This window comes from Hyla sarda, chromosome 6 (genome assembly GCF_029499605.1).
Source record: "Hyla sarda isolate aHylSar1 chromosome 6, aHylSar1.hap1, whole genome shotgun sequence".
In the NCBI taxonomy this organism is placed as follows: Eukaryota; Metazoa; Chordata; class Amphibia; order Anura; family Hylidae; genus Hyla; species Hyla sarda.
Window position 1 is genome coordinate 131,107,244 of NC_079194.1, and position 19,734 is coordinate 131,126,977.

At 45.9% G+C, this 19,734-nt stretch overlaps 1 protein-coding gene across 1 annotated transcript in view; it reads left to right on the forward strand.

Annotated features, from left to right (window-relative positions):
• Positions 1-19,734, forward strand: part of SUMF1 (sulfatase modifying factor 1) — a 36,430-nt gene that overhangs the window by 14,277 nt on the left and 2,419 nt on the right. The window contains exons 5-8 of the mRNA XM_056525023.1: positions 2,319-2,441; positions 6,284-6,398; positions 15,489-15,602; positions 19,024-19,083. Coding sequence (XP_056380998.1) covers positions 2,319-2,441; positions 6,284-6,398; positions 15,489-15,602; positions 19,024-19,083 — 412 coding nt within the window. The remainder of the gene's footprint in view (positions 1-2,318; positions 2,442-6,283; positions 6,399-15,488; positions 15,603-19,023; positions 19,084-19,734) is intronic.

The window sequence follows — 19,734 nt, forward strand, 5'->3', positions numbered from 1 at the left end:
AGCGAGTTCTTTAGGTATTATTTTGTTTTTTTTGCTTTGGTTTTGCTTATGTGTGACATATTTATCATACTATCACAGGGGGTTGATACATTTGGCTCACATAAGCAAAAAACAATAAAAACACTTTGGAATACCATTTTCTTAGCACACATAAGCAAAAAAATATGTGTGTGTGTTTTACATGTTTTTACCCCTAAATGTACTAACCCATTTTTTGTTTTTATTTCTTTTCATCTATCCTGTGGGCTACTTCAGATTTGGTGGACTACGATGATCAGCGTTTTTTGTTTAATATTAACAACATTTTGTAACGAGGGCTTGTGGGGAGTGTTTTTTGGAATAAAAGTTTTTTAAATGTCTTTTTTTTTTATTATTTACTTAACAGACTTAGGAGTGGAAGCTGTCTTATAGATGAGATCCATTACTAAGCTGGGGCTTAGCATTAGCCCCAAAAACAGCTATCGCCAACCCCCAAATATTACTCCAGTACCCACCGCCACAAGGGTGTCAGGAAGAGCTGGTACCAACAGGCCCAGAGCATCAAAAATGGTGCTCCTGGGCCTAGGCGGTAACAGGCTGGCGTTATTTAGGCTCGGGAGGTCCAGTAACAATGGTCCTCGCCCACCCTGGTAATGTCAGGCTGTTGCTGTTTGGTTGGTATCTGGCTGAGAATAAAAATACAGGGAACCCTATGCATTTTTCTTTTATTATTTAATTATTTATGAAAAATAAAATGCAAAGGGTTCCCCATATTTTCATTCTCAGCCAAATACCAACCAAGCAGCAACAGCCGGATGTTACCAGGGTGAGCGAGGACCATTGTTACTGGCCCTCCCCAGCCTGTTACCCCCTAGGCCCAGGAGTGCCATATTTGACGCTCCGGGCCTGTTGGTACCGGCTCTTCCCGACACCCCTGGGGCGGTGGGTACTGGTGTAATAATTGGGGTTATCGCTAGCTGTTTTTGGGGCTAACGTGAAGCACCGGCTTAGAAAATGGATTATGTCTATAAGACATAATTTTTTTTTTAACTTATATTCCAAAAAGCACTCCCTCACAAGCCCTGGTTAACCATTTTATTAACATTAAACAAAAAAAAAAACACTGTTCATCATCATAGTCCACAGGATACACGGATCTGAAATGAGAAGGAAAAAAAAACAAGGAAAATAGGTTAGTACATTTATTGTAACCCACCCGCACATTTCCCGCCCCCCACGGCATGACTACAACTTCCAGCATGCACTTACAGAAAGGACATAATGGGAGTTATAGTCATTCAGCAGGGCTGGGGGGAGATGTGCAAGCGGGTGACTCACGGGGGGAGGAGGTGGGTTTGGAGTTTGTTAGATGGGCGGGCGGGTGACAAGCTTGTCATCCGCCCGCATATCTAACACACTCCCCCTGTGCCGCACAACTACAATTCCCGGCATGTCCTTACAGTAAGGACATGCTGGGAGATGTAGTAGTGTTGCGTGGGCAAGCTTGTCACCCTACTGTACATCTCCTACTCGCTCTCCCCACCGTGCCTGTGAAAATGAATGTTAAAAAAAAAAAAGTCGCACAAAAAGTCTCACCTGCGACTTTTTGTGTGACTTTTTTCAGTTTCGCTCCCCGACCACCCGCCAACATCTACCACCCACATGCTAGCTATTGCAGGACTACAACTACCAGCATGCCCTTACAGTGAGGACATGCTGGGAGTTGTAGTCCCAACACCTTGCAGGCAGGTGGTATATGTGAGTGGGTGCTGGGGAGCGGAGCTACGCAAAAAAAATCGCACAAAAAGTCTCGTGCGACTTTTTGAAAATGCTGTCATAGGCAAGTTTTTAAGCCAGGTCTGACCTTGCTTACACTTGCGACTTTTTGAAGGGGGTTTGCGACTTTTATTTGCTTACATTCGACTTTCGCAATGATAAATCCTCTGACCACTGCAAAGTAAAAACTGAAAATTGCTTAGGCAGGGCAGATTGGTATTTTTTGCTTACCCACAAAGGTCGCACAAAAAATTGCTTAGGCGCACGTGCGACTTTTTTAAGCAAAAAAAGCTGCTTAAATCACTTGATAAATCGCCCTCTATATTTTTCATTGTAGACAGTAAATGTAGTCTATGGTTTTGTAATAAGAGTTAAAAATAACTTGCTGACAACCCAATGTACCTGTCAATAATTATACCCAAGGCTCTGTATATGCTGAGTGTGCTGATTTGTAGAAAATATATGCAATGCTATAGGTTTGTCTATGCTGCGCTCTTACTGGGTTAATCCGCTCTCACCTCCCTTTTATCTTTGGGTGATGGCTCATCTTCTGTTGACCACAGAATGGATCATCCTGTTCTGCACGTGTCCTGGAACGACGCCTCTGCCTTCTGCAGCTGGGCTGGGAAACGCCTCCCAACTGAGGCAGAATGGGAATATGCTTGTCGAGGTGGCTTGGAGAACAGGTACAATGTTGTATAAGTTATATTCTTGTAAATAAGGGACAGACTTCTAGTCATTATATTCTTGTACATAGGGGGCAGTATTATAGTAGTTATATACGTGTACATAGGGGCAGTAATATAGTAGTTATATTCTTGTACATAGGGGCAGTATTATAGTAGTTATATTCTTGTACATAGGGGCAGTATTATAGAAGATATATTCTTGTACATAGGGTGCAGTATTATAGTAGTTATATTCTTGTACATAGGGACAGTATTATAGTAGTTATATTCTTGTACATAGGGTGCAGTATTATAGTAGTTATATTCTTGTACATAGGGGACAGTACTATAGAAGATATATTCTTGTGCATAGGGGCAGTATTATAGAAGATGTATTCTTGTGCATAGGGGCAGTATTATAGAAGATAATTCTTGTACATAGGGAGTAGTTTTAAAGTTGTTATATTCTTGTACAAAGGGTCAGTAGTTATATTCTTGTGCAAAGGGTCAGTATTATAGTAGTAGGTATATTCTTGTACATAGGGGCAGTATAACAGTTATATTTGTTTACATAGGGGGCCGTATTATAGTAGTTATATTCTTGTACATAACTACAACTATTGTGATAAAGAGAAGAGCACCAGGCACTGTCTACTCGGCTATAGGTCAAGTTGTCCTGTCCGGACTATCCGGGATATGTAACCTGCTGAACTAGATGCTATGGGGAGCGTCTATGTCTGATAAAGAGCAAAGTCTTTCATGCAACATCAGTAGAGAAATGAAGATAGACGGACGACTCACCCAGTTAGCAAAATATTCTTCTTTATTCAGAGCTTGCAGCGTAAAATAACAGCAGGTTCAGGGGGGTCTGTCAGCAGGAACGCAGGGCTGTGGAGTGCGGCTACCGTATCGCTTCGGACTGAAGCTTCTTCAGACCCCCTTGAACCTGCTGTTATTTTACGCTGCAAGCTCTGAATAAAGAAGAATATTTTGCTAACTGGGTAAGTCGTCCGTCTATCTTCATTTCTCTACTGATGTTGCATTATAGTAGTTATATTCTTGTACATAGGAGGCAGTGTTATAGCAATTATATCTTTGTACATAGAAGGCAGTATTATAGTAGTTACATTTTTGTACATAAGAGGCAGTATTATAGTAGTTGTATTCTTATACATAGGGGCAGTATTATAGCAGTTATATTCTTGTACATAAGAAGAAGCATTATAGTAGTTATATTCTTGTACATAGGGGTCAGCATTATAGTCTTGGACATAGGAGGCAGTATTATTGTAGTCATATTTTTATGTAGGGGCAGTATTCTAATAGCAATCTTTTTGTACACAGTGGGGTAGTATTCTAGTGGCTATATGCTTATACATAGGGAATGTTATTGTAGTTATATTTTTGTAAATGGTTGGCTGTGACCATGGTACCAGTTACAGGTGCTGGCTGTAATATACAGCTGCCATGCTTCAATGGCTAAGACCAGAAATAACTCCAATCCTGGACCCCTTAGATGCCATAATCAACGCAACAATGGCATCTAGGTGGTTAAACTTAGGTAGGTCGATCCCTGTCACCCCATTGGTGCCCTACAACTTGATAATGGGGGGGCCAATAGGTTGCAATATCATCTGGGGTGATGACAAAGGCCCCATGCCTATCATGGTTATGTGCCGATTAGGTTCTGTTAAAGGCAGGGCCTAATAGATTGTCTATCAGTTTATTAATGACTGGGAAAAAATGTTTTGGTATGCTGAATGTACCAAAGCATTATACAAGTGATTGTGTTGTAACGTCCCCAGGTGGGACTAAAAAAATTAAATAAATAAACCTATGCCAAAACAGGCCTGGTTCTGAAAAGAGTCAGTAATAACAATAACCACAGTTTATGATGCATTGGATGCTGCAGAAGTGCCAGGATGGGTTCCTGGTGCTGCAACCTTGTGTCCCAGTATCAGGTTAAAGCGTTACTGTCACTAGTAAGAAAATGTTAAAAAAATGCTTAAATCAGTGTAGTAATATACCCTAAGACCTGTATGCATAATAATATGCTCCTCTCCTGTCATGAGGTCTGCACAAACATTTTTACATTTGCAAAGTTTTCTACCTAAATGCATGCTCTATATAACACAAATGCAGCCATGTGAAACTATATGGTGCAAGGACAGAAGAAAAACCTACATTTTGTGCCAAAAAATAGAGATTTTTACATTTTCACAGCTTTGTGACCAAAATGCATGCTTTTTATAACCCAACAGCAACCATGTGGAACCTATATGATGCAAATACACATGAAATAAGTTCATAAAATGACCAGAGAGAAACCATTTTGCATATAAATAATAGTTAAGCACCTTGTATTGCTTGTCACTGTGCATTTAAATGCTTCTCTTCTTAAAGGCTGCAAGCTGTCTGCTTCTTATATCCACTGCTCCCTCCCCTCAGATATTTTGGTCCTTTATTTTGATGGACCAAAAAGGCTGGATTTGTAGGGTTCGTTTGCAAAATAAAAGGACAAAGACCCCTAGTGGCCATTTTTTTAAAACCCTTTTTTTTACATCTTAATCAATTTTTTTAAAATTAAATATATTAGGAAATGCTTAGTTTTTAAGTATTAAATGGAAAAAAGTTCTTTCTATCTACAGTAACGCTTTAAGTTACAGATCTATTTTGTCCTCCACAAGATTTCCTGCTATAACTACAGATCTGCCAATGCTGTGATGCTAAAAATAGGATCACATTTCCTATGTTATTCAGGAAGAGGTCGCCTGAGCATTGATCAGTCCAGTCATTGTTACTAATATCATTTATTTATTATATATCAGGCTTCTGTACAAAAACATCCTTAAATGACATCTGCAGCAAAAACAACTTATCCCCTATCCACAGGATAATTGTCCCAGCGGTCGTACCCCCCACGATCTCCCGAACGGGGCACCCACATTGCCACACTGTGCGACTGCTAATGCGCGTAGCGTCGACCTCAGTGAGGTAGATGGTACGCCCCCTCCTCATACAGCTCTATGGGAGAGGCGGGGAGGCACGAACGCTGCATTCCCGCCTCTCCCATAGAGATACATGGAGGAGGCATGTCGGCCAAAACGTCATGTTACGGCCGACATGCCTCCTGCACAGGAGAGCTGCGGCCCCGTGCAAGAGATCGTGGGGGTCCCAGTGTTCGGACCTCCCGCGATCAGACACTTTCCCCCTATCCTGTTGTTTTTGCTGCATATTTCCTTTAATGACTTTTTATTAGTGATCTTCTGGGTATATAAGGGGTATGTACCCATGTGTATAGCCCTTATTTGTTAAAGGGTAGCTCCCACCATCCTATTTTTTTTTTTGCTTGACCGTTCACCCCCCCCCCCCCCCCCCCGCTACGGCACTAGCCCATTCCCTCCTCCCCCCTCCTGCCCCGCATACCCCGTTCCCTCATTACACTTGCAGTAACTGCAGAGTCCGGCAGCGGGCGTGCAGGGACAGCGGCGGTAACGAGGCGGCAGCGTCGATGTGCGGGAGGAGTGGCCTCCCAGCCAGTGGCCGGGGAGCCAATGCGCTCGCTCCCACCTGTCTGATTGACAGGCAGGGAGCGAGTGCAGCCTAACTGAAAAAGGACTGATTGCCACGTGTTTTTTTTAATGTAAATTAAACCTTTTTAATGAAAAAATAATAATAAAAGTATATTAGAGATATGTTGTAGTACATAAGTACTACAACATATCAAAAAATTAAGTTGGTGACAGTGCCCATTTAAGATAGCTATATTTGGGTACATATGCTTTCTTACCCTCACTGTCTTCACTGCCCCTCCCATTGCCCTGGACTAAATCTTACATTGGCAACATTTTCTCTTAAAGACTTTTTCCGTGGGGAAATAAACTGGAGCCAAAGGGAAAGCATTACGCCAACGTGTGGCAAGGAGATTTCCCCAATACTAACACCGAAGAAGATGGATACTTACAAACGGCACCGGTGAGTCCTTGTTTCTGCAGAGACTAAGGTGTAGCCCTACGGCTCAACATCTAGTAGTGAAAGAGTGAATTTACATAATTTTATTCTAGAGGATGGAAACGCACCTGTGTATACAAGCCAAAATGGAAACCTTTCAGGTTACTTATGATGTCCTCACAGAGAGCAGCATAAAATTGTGCCAGGCACATTTTTTTAAGCTGTCTGTAGTTTATGCCCTGATGTATAGTAGGTTATAGGGACTTACAATTTGAAGTGCACAAACATCTCTGCTGGAGAAAATCTTCAGATATTCATAAGGTGCCGCCTCCCCCACACACCTGCTGATGCTTTACACATTTTTTCTCGGTCGACTCCATTGGGGGACACAGAGATCGTGGTATATGCTGCTGCCACTAGGCAACAAAAAGAAAGTCGGCCCCTCCTGGCAGGATATACCCCTGCCTACCGACTCTGAGCTAATCAGTTTTAGCTTAGTGTCCGTAGGAGGCAGACACAGTTCTCCAGACCTGGTCTTTTTTATTATCTTATTTTTTAGTTTAGGGACATGTATGTAGATTTTTTCCTCCCTTTTATTTCTCTCTTTTTAGGTGGGAGTTTAAGAGCATTGCTCTACCTGTTTCCCCTTATGCGAAGAAGGGGCACAGACATAGTTATGTACTGTCAACCCCTTCTCGCCACCGGCCAGCGCCTGGGATTGCACCCTGGGTACAGGTCCCCCTACCTACCCTGCTTGTCTCGCTGTCTCAGCCCAGCATGATGCAGGTGTTTAATAGCTGGCTGAAGTCTCCAGTAGGTAAGTTTTCCCAGGACAGGGTGAGTATTTTTTCCCCCTTTCCCTCCCCCACTCTTTTTCCTGGGGTTTATCTTTTATTTAGGGTTTTCAACCTCTGGAGTTCCCCTGTTTTGGGCCCACTCCTCTTTATTCATTTCTAGGGACAGTTCCTGCTCGGTCCATCCTGTAGTCAGGATCAGTCTCTGGGGCCAGCTTATTTCACCTGGGGCATCTTTCAGAGCCCCGCAGTTCCACTCCCTGAGCTGTATGTGCACAGCCGGCAGTTAACTTTTCACTTCGGCCACCTCCACGTGTGAGGCGACCGTAGCGCCGGGGGTTGTTTTTCCCTGTCGACTGCACTGCATGCGCACGGCCAGCAGTTTACTTCACTTCGTCCTCCCTCAACGTGAGGCAACTGGAGCGCCGGGGGTCATTTAATTGAGGCTACGGCCTAATCGCAGCATTTAGCTCTGCCCACTCCCCGCCGGCCAGGCATATCGGCGGGGGTCCTGGCCCCCTTCTCACCACATCCTATTGTCTTTCAGTGCTCGAACTGGGAGGTCACTAACCTCCTATCAGTACGGTGCGTGCGTTGAAAGGCAATAGGACTTGGTTAGAAGGGGGCCGGGACCCCCACCGATATGCCTGGCCAGCAGGGAGTGGGTGGAGCTAAATGACCCCTGCCGCTACAGGGGTCATTTCTAGGTGCCTCCCTCCTCTCCTCCAATAAGGGCCAGGCTGGATCTGCCCCCCTTCTCTTTAGCCTTAGCCCTCCCTCTCTCCTGGACCGAGTGTCGGCTCTTCACACTACAGCCTGCTTCTCCTCTCCATCTGAGGGACACAGAAACCGGGTGAGACTGCTCCATTTACTTTTTGCTATCTTTCTTTTTGCTTGCACCTATGTCCGAACCCACAACGACCCCCCCCCCCCCCCCCCTCCAGACCCCTTCTGAACCCACCTGTCCTGCCTGCACCACTACGCTCCCCGGCCCTCCTGGTAATTCCTCCCAGGATGTCCCGGAGCGTTCAGGCTCTGCTCCCCCCCCCCCCACCCGGAATGGGTTTCCTCCCTCTCTGTCGACTTCTGACCTGGTACGGGTTTCACGTTCTGTGGTGACTGCATTAGAGAGATCTTCCTTACGCCAGACCTCCAGAGAGGCTCGCTCCCCTTCCCCTGATCCTTATTTCGGGCGATCTCACAAGAGCCCTAGGGTGTTCTCCTCTGGCTCGGGACAAGCGCTCTCCTCATGGGTCTAGCTCCTCCTCCCTGGCCCCCCAGAAGTGCCCCAGCTCTAGGGGTTGCTCTCCTGGTGGCCGTCCTAGGTCTCCAGGTCTGTGTGCCAGGTCCGCCTCTCCTTCATCTAAGGCTGCCTTGACCCGGGGGAGCTGAAAGATGAAGCATCAGGTTCTGCCTCTGATCCAGAGGACCGAGTCAGCGTGTCCGACATGGTGGACAGCTTGGTGTCAGCCATCAGGGACACCTTTCACTTAGAGGACCCCGGAACTTCGGACCCAGCTCCAGAAGCTTCCTTTCATCGCTCCAGTCGCTCTCCTAAGGTATTCAGCTCTCATGCTGAATTTGACACCTTACTAGAAATGGCATGGTAGCATCCAGACAAATGCTTTCAGGGGACTAGGAAGGTTCAGGCGTTGTTTACCTTTGCCCAGGACCTTTTTGCGAAATGGACGTCACCGCCGTCTGTGGATCCTCCGGTTTCCTGTCTGTCGATGCGACATCCTTTAAGGACCCAGCGGACAAGAGGATTGTGACTCTGGCCAAGTTTTCCTTTGAAGCGGTGGGTTAATCCTTGCTTCCTGCTTTCGCTTCTGCTTGGGTTTCCAAAGCCCTTTCTGTCTGGGCTTCCCAGCTCCGCCAGGGCATTTTGTCCGGGGCCCCTTCAGAAGATTTGGCAGATCTTGCTCTTCAACTCTCCAATGCTGGAGACTACATGTGCTCTGCTTCCTTGCAGTCTGCCCGTTGTACGGCATTTGCCACAGGAAACCTGGTGGCGATTCGTCACTCCATGTGGCTCAAGGCCTGGGACGCCGATGCCGCTTCCAAGAAATCTCTCACTGAGCTTCCTTTCTCTCCGACCCAACTCTTCAGGAAACGCCTGGATGAGATAATCTCCGAGTCTGCTGGAGGTAAGAGCTCCTTATTACCACAGAACAAGTCTTGCCGTACCGATTCCTGCAGGAAGTCCACCTCCTTTCGGCCCTTTTGGTCTTTGGGCTTGGGTCGGGCATGCCAGACTGGTGCCCTCCCAGGATAGGAAGCATTCCTTCAAAGCTTGCCCCTCCTGTAAGTCTAAAACCCGTTCCGGCCACAAAACGGGCAACCATAAGCCTCCCTCCGCCTGAAGGGATGCCTCCACCAGGTTGTTTGTCACTGTTCCAGGACTTTTGGATTGCCTACGTGCAGGACTGTTGGGTCCGAGATGTCATTTCCAACGGCTATCGGATCGAGTTTCCTTCCTTCCGCAGGGACCGCTTTTTTCGACCCCGCCCTCCTCGCTCTCCTTCCTTAGCGGCAGCTTTTCGAGTCGCGCTTCGGACCCTTCTCTTTCAGGGAGTGATAGTCCCATTTCCTCCCAAGGAGCGTTTTTCGGGGTTCTATGCAAACCTGTTCGCCGACCGCCCGTTCCTGGATCTGAAGCTCCTCAACTGCCACCTTCTCCTGATCCATTTCTGTATGGAGTAACTCCGTTCTGTGGTGGCATCCATGGATCAAGGGGAGTTTCTTTCCTCGGTGGATATCAGAGAGACTTACCTTTGCATCCCAATTTTTCTGGCGCACCAGCATTATCTCCGCTTCGCCATTCCGGACGGCCATTTTCAGTTTGTGGCCCTTCCTTTTGGCCACGGCCCCAAGGGTCTTCACCAAGGGCCTGGCGGCGGTGATCACCATCCTGCGAGTCCGGGGTGTGTCTGTCATCCCCTACCTGGATGACCTCCTGATCAAGGCTCCAACCATGGAGTAGAATCACTCTTCAGACCTTGTCCCGTTTCGGCTGGGTGGTCAATCAGGACAAGTCCAACTTAATTCCCACCCAGTCTCTGATCTTCTTGGGACTCCAGTTCGACACGGTGGCCGCCCGTCTTCTCCATCGTCCTGTTCCAGTTTCCATTCGTTTCTGCATGGAAGTCCTGGGTCAGATAGTCATGGCCATGGAGGCCGTTCCCTTCATCCAGTTTCATTGTTGTCCTCTTCAACTTTCTTTTCTGTCCCAGTGGGACAAGTCTCCGCTGTCCCTCAATCGCAGGATTATTCTTCCCCCCAGGACTCCCTCGTGTGGTGGCTTCGGTCTCCTCTTCTTGGTCAGGGGTGATCATTCCCTCCCCTGCAATGGGAGGTCATCACGATGGATGCAAGTCTCAGCGGTTGGGAAGGGGGGAGTTTTAGGGATCGGACGGTCCAGGGACGTTGGTCCTCCCAGGAAGCTCTTCTCCCCATCAACATTCTGGAACTTCAGGCAATTTACCTTTGCCTCCTCCATTGGGATCGTCTTCTCCAGGGCCGTCCTGTTCGTGTTCAGTCGGACAACTCCCCGGCTGTGGCATATGTCAATCACCAGGGCGGCACATGCAGCCCTGCAGCGATGACCGAGGTCTCCAGGATTCTGCTCTAGGCGGAACTCAGAGTTCCCTCCATGTCGGTGATTCACATCCCGGGGGTGGACAATTGGGAAGCGGACTTCCTCAGCCTCTCCTCTGCCGACCCCGGTGAGTGGTCTCTTTATCCAGAGGTGTTTGTGGAGATCTGCAACCTCGGGGGCACTCCGGACATGGACCTCTTCGCATCTCGCCACAACCAGACAGTTCCTCGCTTTATCGCGAAGTCCAGAGATCCTCTGGCCCTAGCTGTAGATGCCCTAGTAATCCCCTGGTAGCACTTAGTCCTCCCCTATCTCTTCCTTCCTCCTCCTCTCCTTTCCAGGGTCCTGAGGAAACTCAAAACGGAGGCCGTCCCGCCATTCTCGTGGCTCCGGACTGGCCCAGGTGCTCGAGTTGTTTTCTCCCTTCCACGCCTTCTTTCCTTTTTGCAGTCTGGGCAGTAACAACGCTTAGATCTCAGTTCCGTTTAAGGGTCAGGTGTCTGCTCTCTCCATTCTCTTTCAGCTTCCCCTGGCGTCTGACCCTCACATCCCCACTTTTCTGCAGGGTGTAGCTCATGCGGCTCTGCAGTACAGGTCCCTTACTCCTCTGTGGGATCTGAATCTGGTTCTCAGTGTTTTGCAGGGTGTTCCCTTCGAAACCTCTACGGGACATTTCTCTTCGTGTCCTTTCCTGGAAGGTGGCCTTCCTCATTGCGGTCACTTCCATTAGGAGAGTTTCTGAGCTGGTGGCTCTCTCCTGCTGTTCCCCCTACATGGTCTTGCACCAGGACAAAATTGTTTTCATTCCGGACTCATCATTTTTGCCTAAGGTGGTCTCAGCCTTTCACGTAAATGAGGATATCATCCTCCCATCTTTTTGCTCAGCTCCATCCCATCCCAGGGAACGGTTGCTTCATGGTCTTGACGTGGTACGGGCCGTTTGGATTTACCTTTCGGTCACGTCATCCTTTCACCAGTGTGATTCTTTCTTTGTGCTTATGGAGGGTCGTCGTAAGGGATTTCCTGCTTCGAAGGTGACCATTTCGCAGTGGATCTGTTCTGCCATCTCGAAAGCTCACCACTGCAAAGGGAAGACTCTGCCTTTCTGGGCTTCAGCTCATTTCACTCGTTCCGTCGGGGCCTCCTGGGCTCTCCGGAACAGGGCTTTGGCCTTGCATGTCTGTAAGGCCGCCACCTAATTGTCCTTGCACACTTTTACAAAATTTTACCAGGTGCACACCTTTGCGTCCGCTGACGCTGGTTTGGGTCACAAGGTGTTGCAGGTGGCTGTGGCCCAGCCTTCCACCTGAGTTGCTTGGGTTCTCTCCCACCCCGGGGACTGCTTTGGTACATCCCACGGTCTCTCTGTCCTTCCATTGGAGCCGACTGAGAAAAGTAGATTTTTATGCTTACCGTAAACTCTTTCTCGGAGGATCCATTGGGTGACACAGCACCCACCCATTTGTTCTGGTGTCCTTGGTTCGGTTGCCTGTCCGAGGGTTGGTTCGGTTATTTTTTTTTGTCTGTGGTTCCCTTGGACAGTGGCTGTTTTTTCTTTTCCTTTCGGTCCTCTCCTACTTCTTTGGGACTAAGCTTATTAGCTCAGAGTCTGTAGGCGAGTATATCCTGCCAGGAGGGGATGACTTTTTTGTTGTTGTTGTCTAGTGTCAGCCTCCTAGTGGCAGCAGCATATACCTACGGTCTCTGTGTCCCCCAATGGATCCTGCGAGAAAGATATTTTACGGTAAGCATAAAAATCTACTTTTTCCTTTGCACAATGATCAGCAGGTAAGTGGCAACAGCAGTACAACAGCAACAGCAGTATAAATGACCTTGGCTCTTCCCTGGCAGCAATGGTTGCGTGCTTCAAATTGTCCTTGTGCTTCATAGTCCTTGTAAGGTACTATGCATAACAGCATTAATGAAAGACCACTGAAAACAGCGTGCCATATAAATTACCTGACTAGTTTCATTTAAAGGACGTCACCCTTGGAACACAGCTTTACAGCTTATTTATAATCTGTGTAAAATGTTTTAGACATGTATTGTTTGTAATGATGCTGAGATAAATCCTTTATTATACAGAGCTGCACTCACTATTCTGCTGATGGAGTCATTGGGGGAGATTTATCATAACCTGTGTAGGGAACAGTGGAGCAGTTGTCTGTAGAAACCAATCAGATCGCCTCTTATTTCTTAGAGGGCTTTTCAAAAATAGAAAGAACCGATCTGATTGGTTGCTATAGGTAAATAACATCTTGTGTGGTGTCACTGGGGGAATTTGTCAACGCTTACACCAGAAAAGTAGCAATTTTTGCACAAGAAACGTGGAAAAGGTGCAAAGAAAGTTAAAGCAAAATGGAGCAAGTGCAAAAATTAGCTCTTTACTTTTTTGTATGCCATTACATTGTGGGCAGCACTTGTGGCTCAGTGGTTAGCATTGTTTACTTTCAGCACTGGGGTTTAGATCCAACAGACAGCAACATCTGTATGGGGTTTGTATGTTCTCTCCAGGTTTACATATATATATATTTTTTTATAATTGCTTTTACAAGTATATCAATTGTTATTAAAGCAGTTATTATCCTGTACTGATCCTGAGTTACATACTGTATTATACTCTAGAGTAGCACTCACTATTCTGCTCGGTGTACACATTACTTGTCCTGTACTGATCCTGAATTACAGCCTGTATTGTACTCTAGAGTAGCACTCACTATTCTGCTCGGTGTACACATTACATATCCAGTACTGATCCTGAATTGCAGCCTGTATTGTGCCCTAGGGCTGTACTCACTATTAGTCACTGTGTATATATACATAATGTTTCTTACCCTATAGTAATCCTAAATTACATAATGTGTTATACCCCAGAGCTGCACTCACTTGTCTGCTGGTAAGGTCACATATATATATATATATATATATTTTGTATAAGGGTGGGTTCACACTACGTTTTCTCCCATACGGGAGTGCATACGGCAGGGGGAGCTAAAACCTCGCGCTCCTGTATGCCTTCGTATGCGCTCCCGTGTGTCATTCATTTCAATGAGCCGGCCGGAGTGAAACGTTCGGTCCGGTCGGCTCATTTTTGCACCGTATGTGCTTTTATGACCGGACCTCAAACCGTGGTTATCCACAGTTTTAGGTCCGGGGGAAAAGCGCATATGGCGCAAAAATGAGCCGACCGAACGTTTCACTCCGGCCGGCTCATTGAAATGAATGACACACGGGAGCGCATACGAAGGCATACGGGAGCGCGAGGTTTTAGCTCCCCCCTGCCGTATGCGCTCCCGTATGGGAGAAAACGTAGTGTGAACCCAGCCTAATACTGATACAAGATTTTGGTGCAGCTTAAGCCAGTTAATAGTTGTTCTAAACTTACACTAGAGCAGTGGTTCTTAACCTTGTTGGAGGTACTGAACCCCACCAGTTTCATATGCGCATTCACCGAACCCTCTTAATAGGAAAAATAAAATATGATTTTTTTAAATTCAAAACATAGGAGGTATATATTTAAGTATATATTTATACATAGGTGCACAAAATGAACAAAACCATGAAAACATGATTTTCACACAAAAACATAATGAATATTTACTGCAAATCAGTGTGACTTCTGCTGTTGTCTTTCAGAGACCAGTTCAGAAATGCGCAGCTTTACCTTGGCAAGTGCAACTCTCATGTCATTTTCGCAACAATGGCAGTGTTCCCCCACATTAGTTAGACAGTGTTCCCCCACATTAGGCAGGCAGTGTTCCCCCACATTAGGCAGACAGAGTTCCCCCACATTAGGCAGGCAGTGTTCCCCCACATTAGGAAGACAGACAGTTCCCCCCCACATTAGGCAGGCAGTGTTCCCCCACAATATGTAGGCCAGTGGTCTTCAACCTGCGGACCTCCAGATGTTGCAAAACTACAACTCCCAGCATGCCCGGACAGCCAACGGCTCTCCTGGCATGCTTGTAGTTTTGCAACATCTGGAGGTCCACAGGTTGAAGACCACTGATGTAGGCAGTGTTCCCCCACAGACATACAGCCTCCAGCCATATACTGTGTATGTCTGGAGGCTGTATGCCTGTGTACTGCCCACTTCAGTGCTCCGACAACAGCTCCGTCTATAGTGGTGGTCGGAGCACCAAAGATGACATGCTGCTGGTCACTTTCCAAGCTGGCCAGCGCGCGTCTTCCTCCTTCTCTATCCTCCGGTCCTCAGCGTCTTCGTTTCCATGGGCGCACGCACGGGATGTCAGTGACGTCCCGGCGTGCGCTATCTCCCGGCAGCCCCTGCGTTTGTAAACTTAACGTGGGGCCACAGGGAGTTAATAGTGATGGGGGGAATTGCCCCGTCGCTACAGGATGGGCAAACACCGGCTCTGCTCGGGGCCCCAAGCAATTGCTTGGTTTGCCTGTCCTGTTGCGATCTCCCCCGCCGAACCCCCGGGACTGACTCACCGAACTCCTGGTGTTCGATCAAACCCAGGTTAAGAACCACTGCACGGGACAATCTAAAAGAACGTGTCATATTTACTAAACTAAATTTGCTGCATTCTGAATGTTTAGTCTACGTTTACACTGGCAAAGAATTAGAGCAGTGCTTCCCAGCCAGGGAGCCTCCAACTGTTGCAGAACTACAACTCCCAGCATGCCTAGACACTGGGAAACACTAGAGAGTTTTAGTAAATGTAGGCCAAGGTATTTACTGCATTCTCTTTCCTCCAGGTAACCTCTTTCCCACCTAATGGTTATGGCCTTTACAATATGGTGGGAAATGCGTGGGAATGGACTTCAGACTGGTGGACCACCCAACACACAGCTGATGAGGCGTACAACCCGGTAAGCGTTTCTAAGGCTGGGTTCACATCAGGTTTTTGCCATACTTTCTTCAATCAGTTTTTCTAAAAAAAGCCGTATGGCAAAAAAACGGATGGAACAGTATGGGAAAAAGTAGACCGTATACTGTTTTTAAACCGTATACTGTAAGTGTATACAGTTCCGTCCGTTTTTTTTTTTTTTTAAACAAGTTTTTGAATATTTTGTCCATTTTTAATGGGAGGGGTCTTGGGTGGGGACTAGAGATGAGCGAACTTACAGTAAATTCGATTCGTCACGAACTTCTCGGCTCGGCAGTTGATGACTTTTCCTGCGTAAATTAGTTCAGCTTTCAGGTGCTCCCGTGGGCTGGAAAAGATGGATACAGTCCTAGGAGACTCTTTCCTAAGAATGTATCCACCTTTTCCAGCCCACCGGAGCACCTGAAAGCTGAACTAATTTATGCAGGATAAGTCATCAACTGCCGAGTCGAGAAGTTTGTGAAGAATCAAATTTACTGTAAGTTCGCTCATCTCTAGTGGGGACTTTAGGATGCAAATGCGCATGTGCAAAGTAAAAACCGTATACGGTTTCCCGTATGGAACCATTGACGTCCATGTTAAAAAAAAAGTATGCGGTTGCAGTACGGTTTTTAAACCTGAGACAAAACCGTGGTCAACTACGGTTTTGAGTACAGGAGAAAACCGTATTGCAAGCAAACCGTACGCAACCGGATGCATCCGGTTTTCAGTTATTTGTCTATGTATACGGTTTTCAATACGGTTCCATACATTTTCAATAATGAAAACGTATACGGGGAACGTACTTGAGAAACGTGGTGTGAACCCACCCTTAGACTGAAATTCCTAAAGCCCAATCTACATATAGACATAAAAACTACATATTAGCCTGTGTCAGCTTCTAGTCTTCTTTATTAAAGGGGTAATCCGGGCAAAAACATTTTATCCCCTATCCAAAGGATAGGGGATAAGATGTCTGATCGCGGGGGGCCCATAGACATGAATGGAAGGGACGTGGCGTGACATCACGTCCCGAGTCCCGGAAACCCGGAGGTTTCCAAAACTGGAGATTCAGCACCCGCATAGAAAGCGGGTGCTGCAGGAAGATCACGGGGGGGGGGGTGTTAGTGGGTCTCAGTGGCGGGCCCCCCACGATCAGACATCTTATCCCCTATCCTTTGGATAGGGGATAAAATGTTTTTGCCCGGAATACCCCTTTTAAGGTCCAGTTCAGCTGCATTGTCTATTGAGGCTCAACTCCACCTCCTGTCCCACCAGAATCTCCGGCTGCATTGTAGGGTCATAGCCATGATCAATGACTGAAGTTTAGCTGCATTGTCTATTGGATGATGAGAACATTTTAAATATAACTTGGAAATAGGGTTATTCCTTGTTCTATTTCCTTGTCACTGTCCTTCTCTATTCCTATGATCTCTCCTACTTAAGTAAGTGGCAGCACTTGTAATATAAACTGCTGTCAGCTCAATTAAGAGATAACAAACCTACATGTGTGGTAGGTACCCCACTGTGTTAGGATGTCTGTCTATATTAATCTCCTACATTGATCATAAGTGTGTGGAGATCTTGGAGGAGAAAAACATGACTGGGTTAATAATGATTTTTATTGGCTGCTTCCTTAGTCACAATGTTACTTGCAGCACAAAAGGCAGCATTAACCCCTTAAGGACCAGGCCAATTTTATTTTAGCTTTTTTGTTTTTTTCCTCCTCGCCTTCTAAAAAATCATAACTTTAATATTTTCATCCATAGATGAGTATAAGGGTTTGTTTTTTGCGCGACCAGTTGTCCTTTGCAACCCAAACAAAATACTATTTGTGTGGGGAAATTGAAAAGAAAACCACAATTTAGCAAATTTTGGAAGGTTTTGTTTTCACGCTGTATAATTTACTGTAAAAATGTTTTCTTTATTCTATGGAACAATACAATTAAAATGATACCCATGAGTACATACGTTTCCATTATTGTACCGCTTTACAAAAATCACAAACTTTTTAACCTAATCCCTCTATTTTGACCACCTACAACTTTTTTTAAATTTTCTGTCTAAGCGGCGGTATGAGGGCTAATTTTTTTGTGGAATTTTTTTGGAATAAAATGCGACAAAAAAGCAGCAATTTTTGACTTTTTTTTTTTAACGTTCACCGTACGGCATCATTAACATTATATTTTAATAGTTCGGACATTTATGCACGCGGCGATACCAAATATGTTTATAAATTTTTCTTTGGGGGGGTAAAATGGGAAAAGGGGACAATTTACATTTTTATTGGGGTAGGGGATTTTTCACTTTACTTTTTTTTTCCCATAGGGGACTATTCATAGCGATCACTTGATTGCTAATATTGTTCAGTGCTATGCATAGGGCATAGCACTGATCAGTATTATTGGCGATCTTCTGCTCTGGTCTGCTGGAGGCAGATCAGTGCAGAAGATGACGGGAAGGTGGCGGAGGAAGGTGAGGGGACCTCTGTCCGCTATGTTAGCTGGTCTGATCCCGAGCGATCAGATCAGATAAAACTGTAGCCGCACTGCCGCAGATGCAGTGATCTGTATTGATCACGGCATCTAAGAAGTTAATTGCGGACATCCGCGTGATCGCTATCAGCAGCCGGGACCTGCCGTGCATGACCTGAGCATCATTTATAGGATTTAAATTTACGTCCTGGTGTGCAAAGTACCTTTGCACCAGGACATACATTTATGTCCGTGGTCGTTAAGGGGGTTAAAGACAAACATTAATAGTAAATTTACACAATCATTCTACTGTACTGTAGTAGAGAGCATCCCTCTATGCTTCACAAGATCAACAAGTAAATTTACAGAGTAAAGCATGGGGAGGGAAAGAGCAGGACCTTGTGATAACAGGCGGTATATGTCAGACTACTGCAAACTCAGACAATGTTCACACAACAGAATTTTTGAATGGAATCCATTCGTAAATTCCATTGCAACAGAGTGCCATTGTTTTTAATGGGATACTGCTGCAACGTGTACCCGGCGGAATTTTTGACATGTCAATTCTTTTACCGGAATCTGCTTGGAAATGCAATGCTGTACATAGAGACAGCGCATGTCCGAACAGTTCTAGTGCCAGCATATTCTGCCGGCGCCTGCTATTTGTGGAATGTCCGCTATGTGAACATAGCCTTACGTGGACAATAAGGTATAACCTCATGCCTCCTGATAATCTTTAGCCATCTCAAATATAGCAACGCTCTGCCACTAAATAATTAATCATGCCCTAATGGAATAGAGCTGCAGTGTAAAGTATGGGGAAGGACAGAATAGCTTTCTTTTTTTTTTCTTTAAATGTTTAAAAGAAATTAAAAAAAATCATTCTACCAAGGAGAAATGTAAGATGTAAGACTATTTTTCTTAATATTATCTTGCCATCACTTTATTCAGAAAGGTCCTAGCTCAGGAAAGGATAAAGTGAAGAAAGGAGGGTCCTACATGTGCCACAAGGTGAGAACTGATTTTGCTGATTTCTAGAACTGGTCTATTTGCTTACAGGACATTGCACGTTTATTGCAGATCCCTTACAGTGCAGGAATGATCTATGTTAGTGTGTGGCCATCCATAAGGGTATAGTAGATTGAAGGATAGACATCTGTATGTGTGACCTTGTGACACAGACCCATATGACTGTACACCCTCCTTTGGCCACAGCCATTTATACAGCATTATGTACATCACTGCTGAACTGGTATTTTGTGCCTCTCATGCTGTTGGCCAGAAACATTCCCTTATGAAAGTCCCAGTTGAATCCTTCACATTCCTCTTCGTGCTGGGCTACGGCATCCGACACCTTGAATATCACACAAACTCATCAGGCACTGCTGATAAATGTGACGTGTGTGGCTCAGCTTCATGTCCCTTGCAACTTGTGTCACCCTTCAAGGATAGAATCCCGGAAATGGAGCATTGTCTACGTTTGTAGGGAGAGTCCTTGGTGTATGTATCGTTGTCTGTATCAGCTCTTTTTACCCGTTTTTCTAGGCACACATCATGTGTACTTCCCTCACATTTCTCAAAGAGACGATGTAGACGAGTTTCTAAGTGTGTAAGCCAGAAATGTCGTCCGAACTTGTGTGAGGTTAAGCAAAAAATTAGCAA